Source organism: Diorhabda sublineata, chromosome 8 (genome assembly GCF_026230105.1).
Source record: "Diorhabda sublineata isolate icDioSubl1.1 chromosome 8, icDioSubl1.1, whole genome shotgun sequence".
NCBI lineage: Eukaryota > Metazoa > Arthropoda > Insecta > Coleoptera > Chrysomelidae > Diorhabda > Diorhabda sublineata.
In genome coordinates this window covers 8,179,649-8,191,955 of record NC_079481.1, presented here as the reverse complement: position 1 = coordinate 8,191,955, position 12,307 = coordinate 8,179,649, and the positions used below count along the sequence as shown (strand labels likewise).

The window sequence follows — 12,307 nt, the reverse complement described above, 5'->3', positions numbered from 1 at the left end:
CAAACAGAGTCTTCTTTTATACATATTTATATGGATATTTACCTCAAGAAATAATCATTGACGAAATCGGGATGTTCGTCCAACCACGATTCCATGTGAGCATATTCTGGATCATACGAATGTCCATAATTGCCGTGGTTATGTTTCGGAAGCCTATTGGCAGAATCCGAACCCGTTGTGGTTCCATCTATCGGCATCCGCGTATCCTCCCCACTGTTACGTAGTTGTAAGCCTGAAATAAATGAAATGTTTCAATTTTATTGTGCTTTCTGTATGTTCTGATCTTATTACATTATCCACCTTGTATAGTATATAAAAAATTATCGTAAATACATTGTTTCATTGAAATTTTTAGCCACGTATAATTTAGGTACAAATCGAAAAGCAATGAAACTAGTTTTATAAGTATTTGTTTTGCTACACCAAAAATATTTTTTTGCTTTTACGTCTATACAAAAAAGAATCCAGAAGAGTTCAGTCTGGTAATATGTCCCAAATATGATAATAAACCATAAAACTACGTCTGCCGTGGGATATTTCACCAGATTGTGGCTTTATTATTAAATGAAGGGACCACAAAAGAAAATATAAAAAGAAATGTGTTGATCCTATACTAAGAAAAAGACTTTTCCGTGTTAATAACATTTTGGTTTTGTTCATTCTTATACAATATTCTGTAAATTTACAATTTTCCAACTACTAAATTACGAAATAGAGAGCAAGGATTAACACAAAATTTAATAAGCCCGCTACCAAAGATTTTTGACAGACAGTTGAGACATCAAGAACTATTCCTGAAATTTTATTTAACCAACTTAAACTTCGAAACCAAGAAAACGTTTCCCAATTGCAGTAGGATTCCGTACTTGGTCCACTAGTTGACTTACTACAGATATTTTGGCCGAAGATACAGTCATCTTCTTTACCAACCCCAAACGAATGTTTAGACCCAATTAATTTGATATAAAAGCAAACAAGAAAATAAGCTTGGTTAATAGGGAAGCCTATATGAAAATAATCTGTGGAGTTGCTGTTCAAAATCTAACATAAACGAAAGAATTTAGCCCAACCAATTTAAACAGTAAAATATTGGGTAGCAAGGTTCAAACGAGGCCGTACGAAGACTATCATCGTCCTGGTCCTCCAAATGAGTTGACGACTCCAGTAATTTTGAAGAAAATCGACAAAAGAACAATCAAAATAATGGACTGAAAAGGGAGAACCGGCTCCAAAGAAGGCATCTGCACGGAAGGTATAGCGTGGGATAATTTGCAATGATTATTTTGAAAAAGTAACGTGAGAACTTATTGCAATGTTTGAGGCGAAGAAAAAAAAAGTGTTGTTTCACCAGGTCACATATCCGTTATTTCGATGACCAAAATTGATGAATTAAAGTTTGAATTGTAACCACCTACACCCTATTCGCCAGATGTAGCCCTCTCGGAGGCCAAAGATTTTCCTACAATGAAGCATTAAATCTAATATGATGTGTTAGAGGTTATTGAGTGCGAACTTCATCAAGATTAATTCAATATTGTAAAAATTCTGATTTTTAATAAATGTAATTTTCAATTGTGTAATTTTGATTTGAATTCGTCGACTCTCGAAAGAAATAAACTCGTTTCACATGGGAATATGAAGTATGTAATAACAATGGGGATATAAATACTGTGCGCAATTTCGTTCGGGCCACAGAACGAATAACGAATCTTTGTTCATCACATCCGGATTTTAAATTCCGCAGATTTTTGTTAGTGTTTCTTTGTTGTGCTAATAGACTGCGGAACTCGTCCGTATGAGATTGAAAATGGTACGTACAGAGTAGGTTTCAAGGGATTATTCGAAAAATTCGAATATATTTATTACCGCGAAGGGATGATAAAAGGGATACGTGAAAATGTATTTCTTAGGTTTCCATATCTATTATACGCTAAATAGTTTTTTTTCCTGATATTTTATTTTCAAAAATTTTTCTTATTGGCACTGTGTTATCAATCTTTGTAGGTGGCACCAACATTCTAGTTGTTTCCTTTCTAGGAATCGGTTCAACTTTTAAATCTTCTCTTATATTCGAGTTACTATCATTTCTAGTTACTCCTTTTAAGGGTATTTCATTCCTGTTGCTCCAATTCCACTTTTGTTCCTTTCTGTCAATTCCAAAAGTTCACAGCTCTATGTGAGAATTGACCTGTAAGTTTCTTTGCATACTTTCATTTTTTTCTCATTAGAAATTTCTTTTTTTTTATGTTACGATCCTCTTGTTTGATGTATAGTAATTCCAAAACATGTTTTCCTATTTCTTCCAACTTAGAAGCTACTAAATTTTCCTATAAGACCCTCATCAATCCTGATTTCAATATCTTTAGTTTTCTTTTTGTTCATTTTCATTCTTTTTTATGTCAATATTTGGTTCCAGTTCTTCAAATTTCCTTGTAGATCTTTCTGGTTTTCTACTACGATCAATATGTCATATAGTAAAGCGCATTTACATATCCTAACACGCTCTAATTGTACGAAATCCAATATGAAGTGGTTTAGTTTCCTTTCTGCACTTCTATTGATCCCAAACCCACCGAGCAGCCCATATACGATTTGCCATAGATCACGTTAGTAGCGATAGAAGAGGACGAGTCTACAGAAGACCTAGAGAAAGATTCGTGTACTGTTCCGCATAAAAGAAAACGTATCCTTTGTAGTAGATTCTCGGAAGGATTAACGCCAATATGTCACTATGGATTGGCCAGCGCAGAGCTCGGGCTTAAAACTTGAACTTAAAAGAAAGTTTGGGCTAGAAATCTTGATAGGATCGAATAAGATCGAGTAAAAACATCCATGAAAAAGCAACTAAAAAAATAACTCATTGACAACATAGGAAACTTATTATAAAGCTAAGATTAAGAGCTTAGAGATGATGAAATCAGAAAAAGATTGAAACCTACGGATTTTTTGTTAACTATGTATAATATATTTTTTACTTGTTAGTATAAGTTTTCTCAGGGTTGTTGAACTGCCTTTTATTTTTTGCTTTTTAGTTGCTATTTTAAACTTCCGCTTTATATATGAAAAACAAATTCTAGAACTTTCAGATTGCTGAGATCTCTAGAATGCAGTAAACAAACAGTATTGTCTTTTTAAACCGTTTATAAAAAAGAGTAAATAGTAAAAAAAAGTTAAATACAAGTACCCGAGGGTTTCGCTAAACTTTATCTTCGAAAAAATATTAGTACAGGGCCGGCTCACGGTATATAATAGTAGTCGAACTATTATTAATTATTAATTCCTACAAAAAATTCATTTCAATTCAATATACACATTGTAGGATTTTTTTTGTGTCGATATATGTGTGTGGACGGTTATTATATCGGAAAAAGTTTTCCTACGCAGTCTCCCGTTAGCGAGGAATATTTTTAACTGTGATCATAGTGACGTAGGAAGTATGTGGTAGGCGATGAAAGTTTATGTGGTACAGGAAGTTATAACGCAACCGAATTGTTTGTATATTCAAGAGAATATTTACGAAACCGCTAAAATATGACAAATTGGCGTGTATAATACGAGAATGCAAAGCGAAAATTTTCCATTCGAATTTATTCATTCTCTTTTAATATAAAACCGAATATTCGATGACCAATTTTTGTTCTTCTTGTTCTTTGCAGAAGAAGAATGATGTGTCAATCTAATCCATATACATACTGCGTTTTGTTCTTTGGTTTTCTTATCTTTCGGACAACTTCTAAAAGTGTTTTAAGTACAGTTGAGGTACTCAGCTCAACACTATAATTCAATAAATTTCTTCCAAGGTCTATAATTATCTTTTGTGGATTCAGTTTGCTATTTTTTATCAACATTAAGTTCGTTTTTGCAATTTTAAACGTGTGTTCATCAAGACCATCGATTGAGCAACGAAATCGATTTTTGAGAACTAACTAGCAACAAATTTTTTTAAATTTTGGTGTATTTGGTACCGCAAATTTTTAAATCTAAATATGTGAATTGAAAATTTCGTAGGCTTAAAGACTGATAACAGGAAAAAATCGCTGGGAACCAGATTCAGAGAAAGCAGTGGATGCCGTAAAAATTCGAACCCTAATTCAAGTATTTTACCTATAGTTTTCATCGATTTGTGACTTGATGCCTTGTTCTGATGAAACAGCACTTTCTTTTTCTTCAAATTAAACCTTTATGCGATTCAATACTCTAATAATACAAACTAATAGTGGTTGTATGGTTTTATTCCTTTTTAAGTTTAATATTATACCTTGTGTATCCCAAAATCTTAATACCATAATCTTGCCAGTCGATTTTCGTATTTTTTGATTTGAAGTCGATTTTTCACGTGCTGACTATCGATAGAACCAAATTGCATCCATTGTCACATATCGAAGCAAAAATTTGCGTTTATTGCGATTGAATATCTCCAAATACCGCTCAGAATAATCAATACGTTGTATTTTGAGTCGCGTGGCAGCCATATTGAACAGAGCTTTCGCATATTCATTCACGTTGCGTTCAACACTTTCCTTTGATATCTTTTGGGTCTCGGCTATCTAAATAACTGTCCTGAAGTTGAACATCATCCGTGTTCATACGACTACTTTTAAAACTAGACCATTTTCAAATATTTTCTAGTGAATTTTTATTTTTGTCGAGAAAAGTAACCCGGGAAACGCAAATTTTTAAAAATCTAATGGCAGTTCGTTCCGTTTTTCTATCCGGCCGATTTTCTTCATTTTCTTTTCAGTTACACGGTATTTATGCCTAGATTAGATTTATCATCAAGCATTCAAAGTCACTCAACCCATTCTTAAGTTAGAATCAAAAATGACTCGATTCCAGTTCATTTTCGTCGTTTTCATAGGTTCCTTCTTCCATATCTTGATTTTTAATCGAGATATGTTATTCGTTTTGGTCTAAAAACACTCAGTAAATCAGGTACTTCAATTTGAGATACGATACGAATGAATTCGTCGAGTCTGGAGAGAATTAAGCACAGACATTCAGCTTCATTGAATTTTTCTATTATTTTTTCCACTCAATGCTGCATATCTTGAGTTCTAATTGAGATATGTAATTCGTTTTAGTCTAAAAACACTCAGTAAATCAGGTACTTCAATTTGAGATACGATACGAATGAATTCGTCGAGTCTGGAGAGAGTTAAGCGCAGACATTCAGCTTCATTGAATTTTTCTATTATTTTTTCCACTCAATGCTGCATATATTGGGTTCTAATTGAGATATGTTGTTCGTTTTGGTCAAAAACACTCAGTAAATCAGGTACTTCAATTGGAGATACGATACGAATGAATTCGTCGAGTCTGGAGAGAATTAAGCACAGACATTCAGCTTCATTGAATTTTTCTATTATTTTTTCCACTCAATGCTGCATATCTTGAGTTCTAATTGAGATATGTAATTCGTTTTAGTCTAAAAACACTCAGTAAATCAGGTACTTCAATTTGAGATACGATACGAATGAATTCGTCGAGTCTGGAGAGAGTTAAGCGCAGACATTCAGCTTCATTGAATTTTTCTATTATTTTTTCCACTTAATGCTGCATATCTTGAGTTCTAATTGAGATATGTAATTCGTTTTAGTCTAAAAACACTCAGTAAATCAGGTACTTCAATTTGAGATACGATACGAATGAATTCGTCGAGTCTGGAGAGAATTAAGCACAGACATTCAGCTTCATTGAATTTTTCTATTATTTTTTCCACTCAAAGCTGCATATATTGGGTTCTAATTGAGATATATTGTTCGTTTTGGTCAAAAACACTCAGTAAATCAGGTACTTCAATTGGAGATACGATACGAATGAATTCGTCGAGTCTGGAGAGAATTAAGCACAGACATTCAGCTTCATTGAATTTTTCTATTATTTTTTCCACTCAATGCTGCATATCTTGAGTTCTAATTGAGATATGTAATTCGTTTTAGTCTAAAAACACTCAGTAAATCAGGTACTTCAATTTGAGATACGATACAAATGAATTGGTTGAATCTGGAGAGAGTTAAGCGCAGACATTCAGCTTCATTGAATTTTTCTATTATTTTTTCCACTCAATGCTGCATATCTTGAGTTCTAATTGAGATATGTAATTCGTTTTAGTCTAAAAACACTCAGTAAATCAGGTACTTCAATTTGAGATGCGATACAAATGAATTGGTTGAATCTGGAGAGAGTTAAGCGCAGACATTCAGCTTCATTGAATTTTTCTATTATTTTTTCCACTTAATGCTGCATATCTTGAGTTCTAATTGAGATATGTAATTCGTTTTGGTCAAAAACACTCAGTAAATCAGGTACTTCAATTTGAGATACGATACAAATGAATTGGTTGAATCTGGAGAGAGTTAAGCGCAGACATTCAGCTTCATTGAATTTTTCTATTATTTTTTCCACTTAATGCTGCATATCTTGAGTTCTAATTGAGATATGTAATTCGTTTTAGTCTAAAAACACTCAGTAAATCAGGTACTTCAATTTGAGATACGATACGAATGAATTCGTTGAGTCTGGAGAGAATTAAGCGCAGACATTCAACTTCATTGAATTTTTCTAATATTTTTTCCATTCAATGCTGCATATCTTGTGTACTAATTGAGATATATTGTTCGTTTTGGTCTAAAAACACTCAGTAAATCGAGTCCTTTCATTTGGGAAGTTAGAATTATCCACAACACGGTTCCTATCGTTAATATCAATGTAAACTTGAACGAATACCTTGTTTTCTGACGAACATTTTAGTTTTAGTTTTGACCTGAATTCTGAACCGATTCCAAAAATAGCCTAAGGAAATAAGGCGTCCTGAGTGGTTTAAAAATACATCAGATTTCACGCCGGAAAAGAACAAGAACTATATTAAATCTCTTTCAAGGGTGATTGACTTGTCTGATACGTACTCTAGAGAGTTATATCTCAAATGACGGTTCTTCGAAACTTATGAAACAAAAATATATATACAGGAAAATAGGAGAGCGATGAAAACTAATAATAGAAATTTAGAAACGTACGCTTACCTCGAAACCACAACAAACGTGGCCAGATATCAGAAATACGATCATTGATAGAAAAATCTCGAGCTGCTTTTAACAACAAGAAGAAACTATATACCAGTAAACATAATACTTTATAACTAGTAAGGTGCTACATGGTTTCTGGTTTGTTCAATGGTGTGGACCACAACCGAGGCAGGTTTTGACTGACTGAGCATATCATCAACAAGGAAGTTATTCAGAGACTACGAAAAGAAAATGTTGCACCATCTACTCATTTTAGAAAAATGAAGTAAATTTTATTAGAAAATACTTTTTAATATGATTTACGCGGCCTCAAGAAAGTCTAATAAATAAAAGTAGCAGTTCCACTTGTTATTTTTTTTAAACTTGTGTAGATAAATTGGATGCTGTAAGATAATTCAATAATGACATTTGACTGGTATTAGTTGTACGCGAGTCGTAAATCTACAATTTATGGATGTTCAGTTTCGAGGTTGACTAGATATACGAGGTCTGTCTGGATATACTCCGTCAAACATTTCTTCTTACTATTCAATTTTATATTATAACTCGCGCTAAAAAAATGACAAGTCTGATTAAGTAGAAGCCCGATTTTGACATATTAACATTTCAGTATTAAAATTGTTTGTATTGAGTAACTTGTTGTGATTAAATACTTGCGTTTCAAAGAGGAAATTCAATGGAATTTAATAGTTACTTTAGGGAAATTTGTAATTTGGATGAAAGTGAAAAAATAGTGAGAGTGACAGTGAAGTGCGGTGCAATATGTTAGTGATTTTAAATCGAGTGTACCAATAGTTGAAGTTAGTCTTTCGTAGTTATGCATAAACTGAAAATGAATTCCATCAAATATACACAAAAAAAGCTTATAAACCTAAGTCATGGATCCATCCAGAAATACCTGGCCTGACCAGAGAACAATCGAAACAGTGGACTGAAAAGGGTGAACCGGCTCCAAAGAAGACAAAGATCGTTCTATCTGCAGGCAAGGTCATGGCGTTGGGTTTTGAGGATGCGCGTGGGATAATTTTCATTGACTATCTTGAAAAAGGAAAAACTTTCAACGGCGAATATTATGCAGACTAAATGCAACGTTTGAGCGAAGATATCGATCAAAAACGGCCGCATTTGGCTAAGGAGGATGAGTTTTTGCACCAAGACAATGTACCAGGTCACACATCTGTTATTGCAATGGTCAAAATTGATGAATGTAGAGTTTGAATTGTTACTTCATACATCTATTTCACCAGATTCAGCCTCCTCGGATTATCTGTTGAAAAAATGGCTCGGTGCTCAAAGATTTTCCAATAATAAAGAGGTTATTTTGAGGAACTGGACGTTACTTGTTATATAAAGGGTATGGGACTTATTGAACATCGCTGGAAACGTGTATGGAGCTAAAAAGAAATTACATTGAACAATAAATATATTTGTTTCCAAAATTTTTGTGGCCAGGGACTTGGTGATTCTTCTTAGCAAGCGGATCAGATAATATGGCGGAAATGCATGTTTCTAGTTATGTTTTTTTTTATTGAAAATGTAAAACGAATATTTCGTTTCCGTGTTAAATCTTACCTTTTTTATGTCTGCAGTTAAACTTGCACATACTGAAAGATTGTCCCATGGATCGCAGAGATCCCCTTCTGATGATGGATCTATTCCGAGTGGAGTTCGAGCTTACAGAAGGGGAAGGGGCCGCCCGGGGGCATAGCCCCACATCGCGCCACCACCCCTTTAAGGTCACCGCCACTCCTGATGCTTTTCCAATTATGTTTTTGTTGTTTTTTCTCGAAAAAGAAATGGTGTCGCCCGTATACCACCGCCACTGAATTTTTATTTGTTTCGCAGGTATTTCAAGTAAATTTACACGAATATTCGGTTTAGTAGACTTTGAGGAAGCCGTTTTTGAGCGATTTTTTTGAAATTTTTGAAAAAATTTACAACAGTTTAAGTTGTTACCTAAACCTTCCTCGGCGACTTTGTTTTTCAACGATCAATACTTTTTCGATGGTTTGCAATTCTTTTATTTCTTTGGAATAAAAGGAGAATTGTTTCATATCTAAATTATGCTCTTCTTTTATATTAGAACTAAAAAGAAGAGAAAAAAAATCCGTTAAGTCGGAAAGATTTTTTATTAACATCAACTCGTTTGGATGGTTCAGAATTCCAAATAATAGAAAACTCGAGTGGTATTTGATTCATAAATTTCAAATTTTAGTTATAATAAAATTATACATGAATAAATGTTGTCGTAGAATTTATAACTTTATTGATAACGTTATCAGGTAAGCTAGCACACATTTTAAACTGCGCAAATTATGCTAATTAAGGTTCTTGAACCACAAGTGAAGAATTATGAAGATAAAAGGTAAAAAAATACTGATAATGGTAATCCTACGTTGAGATAAGCACGTGGAATTAATATAAATACATAAAAAATTGTCTAACAGACATTTCCTGACAACATAAATTATTGATACAAATACACCCCCCAATTTTTTAATCAACATATAATTCTACTTATTTAGCTTCAATAGTAAATATTTACAAGTATTTGGGCCTCTATCTGCCATAGATCTTCGTCTTATATTTCAAACGTTCCCAGGTGTCATACTCTTACGAGTTCTTTGTCTCTCACACTTCGAGAAGTTTCTTAATAAAATCTTGAGTACTGATTGATGCTGAAGGTACTAATGGCATCTTAAATTTGAGTTATAACTCCTATTAACATTTTCTAGAATTGCACGACGGCATTACAGCTACAGCTTCAACACTCGCGTTTAATCAATTATACCAAAAGCTTTTTCGTTTTGGTGTTATCCTCTAATCTCCTAAATTCCTTTCGCGACAGATACAAAATACCTCCACCTCAAAATCCCAGCTGTTTAAAAAGACGATCCCAATAATAAACTATCGCTTCTGACTCTAAAGATCTAGAAGAATTTCCACTTTATAGAATAAAAAGTGGATCAAGCTTGTATGGATGTTATATGTTATATTCATCTCAATATACCAGTTAAGATAACCTGTCATACTTTTTAATTTTTATGACCAAATCATCATGAATAGATGCACATGTATCTGATGAAACTTACGAATAGATTTCACCAGCTCATATTTTCTAAATAACATCTACAAGTATAAGGAATGACCGTACTGAAGATAATATTATTAACGCGAATGAAACTATTGAAGAATATCAAAATTTATGTACTGTTTGTGGACTAGATCCAAACAAGATTCAGTTCTTATAAAAATCAGATACATAACATACACAAGCACCAAACAAACAGTGTAAACCCACAGGAGGTCGCAACCCAGCGACTAAGGAACAACATTTCATCATATTTAATATTAGTTCCTGAATTGTTTACCTTTCAATTTCACTTAATAGAACTGATTATGACGCTTGATTCGAATTATCGACAAAGTTTTACAGCTACTACTAAATATTTTAACGAAAATAATAATTGCGCGGGTCTGACTTATCTAATCTCCAACTTATTTTATACATAAGAGATTAAATCTTATAAATTTTTTATGATTACGTAGACGCCTTGTTGTCGGTTGTTCTAACATTCACTATCTTAAACAGTGAATAACATTCGATAACCTCACGTGATGTTATTAATGAATATTTAACAACAAAAGCGCAATTTGCTTATGTTATAAAAAAATATACAGATAGAAGTTAATTTTGATAATACAATCCAACATAATCATACTTATATCAGCTAAGGAATCTGAAGAAGTTCTCGAGAAGACCAGAAACTGTATTAATCTGGTGGTGGGTCTTCTAACAGGTCAAATACTAGTAGAAGACGACAACTAATGTCCCGAGTTTCTCATTAGAAGACTTAAGTACATTGAAGAAGTGGTACCACCATTTTGGAAAATGTGGGGCACAAAAAACCCCCAGAAAAAAAGCCTCTTTTGGAAATAGACCAATGAAATAGAGAGTCTTGTACAAAATAAAAGCCCTACACCTTTCTTGAGATAGATGCAAAAAAATATTCAGACATTGACATATTTACTGATGATTGCACACCAAACGCTTCTAATGAATTAGTTTTGTAACACTCCAATTTTTGCTGTTATTAATGGAAGCGGAGAATATTAGACAATACCAAGAGGGGTTTAGGAAACTGGAACATGGAACTTCTGACGTGAATAATGATGTTTAGGTCGTCTAAGTTTCAGTTCTCATTATAAATACTCTACCATATGCATAGAAGTTCTCTATACACAACGAAATGGATTTGAAGTCAAGGAGAGGGTTGCGGGAGAGTGAAAACGATGGTTCTAATTTTATTTGAGGTTATCATCATTGCTCTAACACGAAACCATTACACACGACGCCATCTTTAGGATATGGATATTGGTTTTAAAATTTATTGGTAATTTCCTATTATTATTTGTAAATCTACTTGTTTTCTATTGCTACATCAATCTGATGATAAATACAAGTACTATACCGCGGATGAGTCTTCAATTCAATGTTTTGACTGTTTGAAAACGTTTTTTTTTGACCTGATGACGAAGAATGATTGATTTTTTTTCAAACACTTCTGGCACTTTTATTGGAGATGGCTCGGTTTGAAAACCTTGTCCAGTCAATTTTTCTTCAGTTTCAAGTTCATGTGCATAGATCTATGATCTGTTACGATCTTATAAACGTTTCGGTGTTGCCATATCTTAAAACTAACTAGCAATCCTCGTATTATTGCTAATTAAATATGTTAGCTAAAATAATTTATGTATTTACAGATAGAAACAGATTTCGTTATACATTTTGATTATATTTTTTTATCTGTTTTTATTTAAAATGAATAAAAAATAATATATTCGTCATTAAATTCGAACGAGCATATTTGTAAACGTAATGTTTACAGATTAAATATTATTATTTGATTTGTATGAATTCCAGTGTATCATTAAGGTCAAAATGTCGGTATTTTTCTTTAAAAAATACATGTTTTTATTGGGAAAATAACCTATACCAACTTATATATCGTTTTGAAACTAAAAGAGATCTGAAAAAAAAAAACAAATCGAACGGTATCTTACTGAAAATTGTATCGTTGCGAGAAATATTCAAATTCTAATTAACCACAGGAGGTTTCCTGCGATAAACTCAATCAAATTGTGATAAAATGAAACGAAAAACCCAAACAAAAATTTCCAGATTAGAGATAAGTTATCTGGCCACAGAATTACGAAGAGAAAATGCAAATTCAACAAAAACCATTGTTTTAAAAAGTTTAGAGGTTCAAAAAAAACGAAAT

The 12,307-nt window shown here is 32.9% G+C and overlaps 1 protein-coding gene across 12 annotated transcripts in view; it reads right to left on the bottom strand.

Moving 5' to 3' along the window:
• The window catches only part of LOC130448346 (dual 3',5'-cyclic-AMP and -GMP phosphodiesterase 11), a 125,827-nt gene that overhangs the window by 35,223 nt on the left and 78,297 nt on the right, over positions 1 to 12,307 (bottom strand). For 9 of the 12 annotated variants that reach the window (XM_056785664.1, XM_056785657.1, XM_056785663.1 and 6 more), the window contains exon 3: positions 43 to 232. In XM_056785664.1, the coding sequence (XP_056641642.1) occupies positions 43 to 232 (190 nt within the window). Of the gene's footprint in view, positions 1 to 42; positions 233 to 8,597; positions 9,111 to 12,307 lie in introns of all 12 variants that reach the window. The other 3 variants (XM_056785667.1, XM_056785666.1, XM_056785669.1) reach the window with 1 other exon arrangement.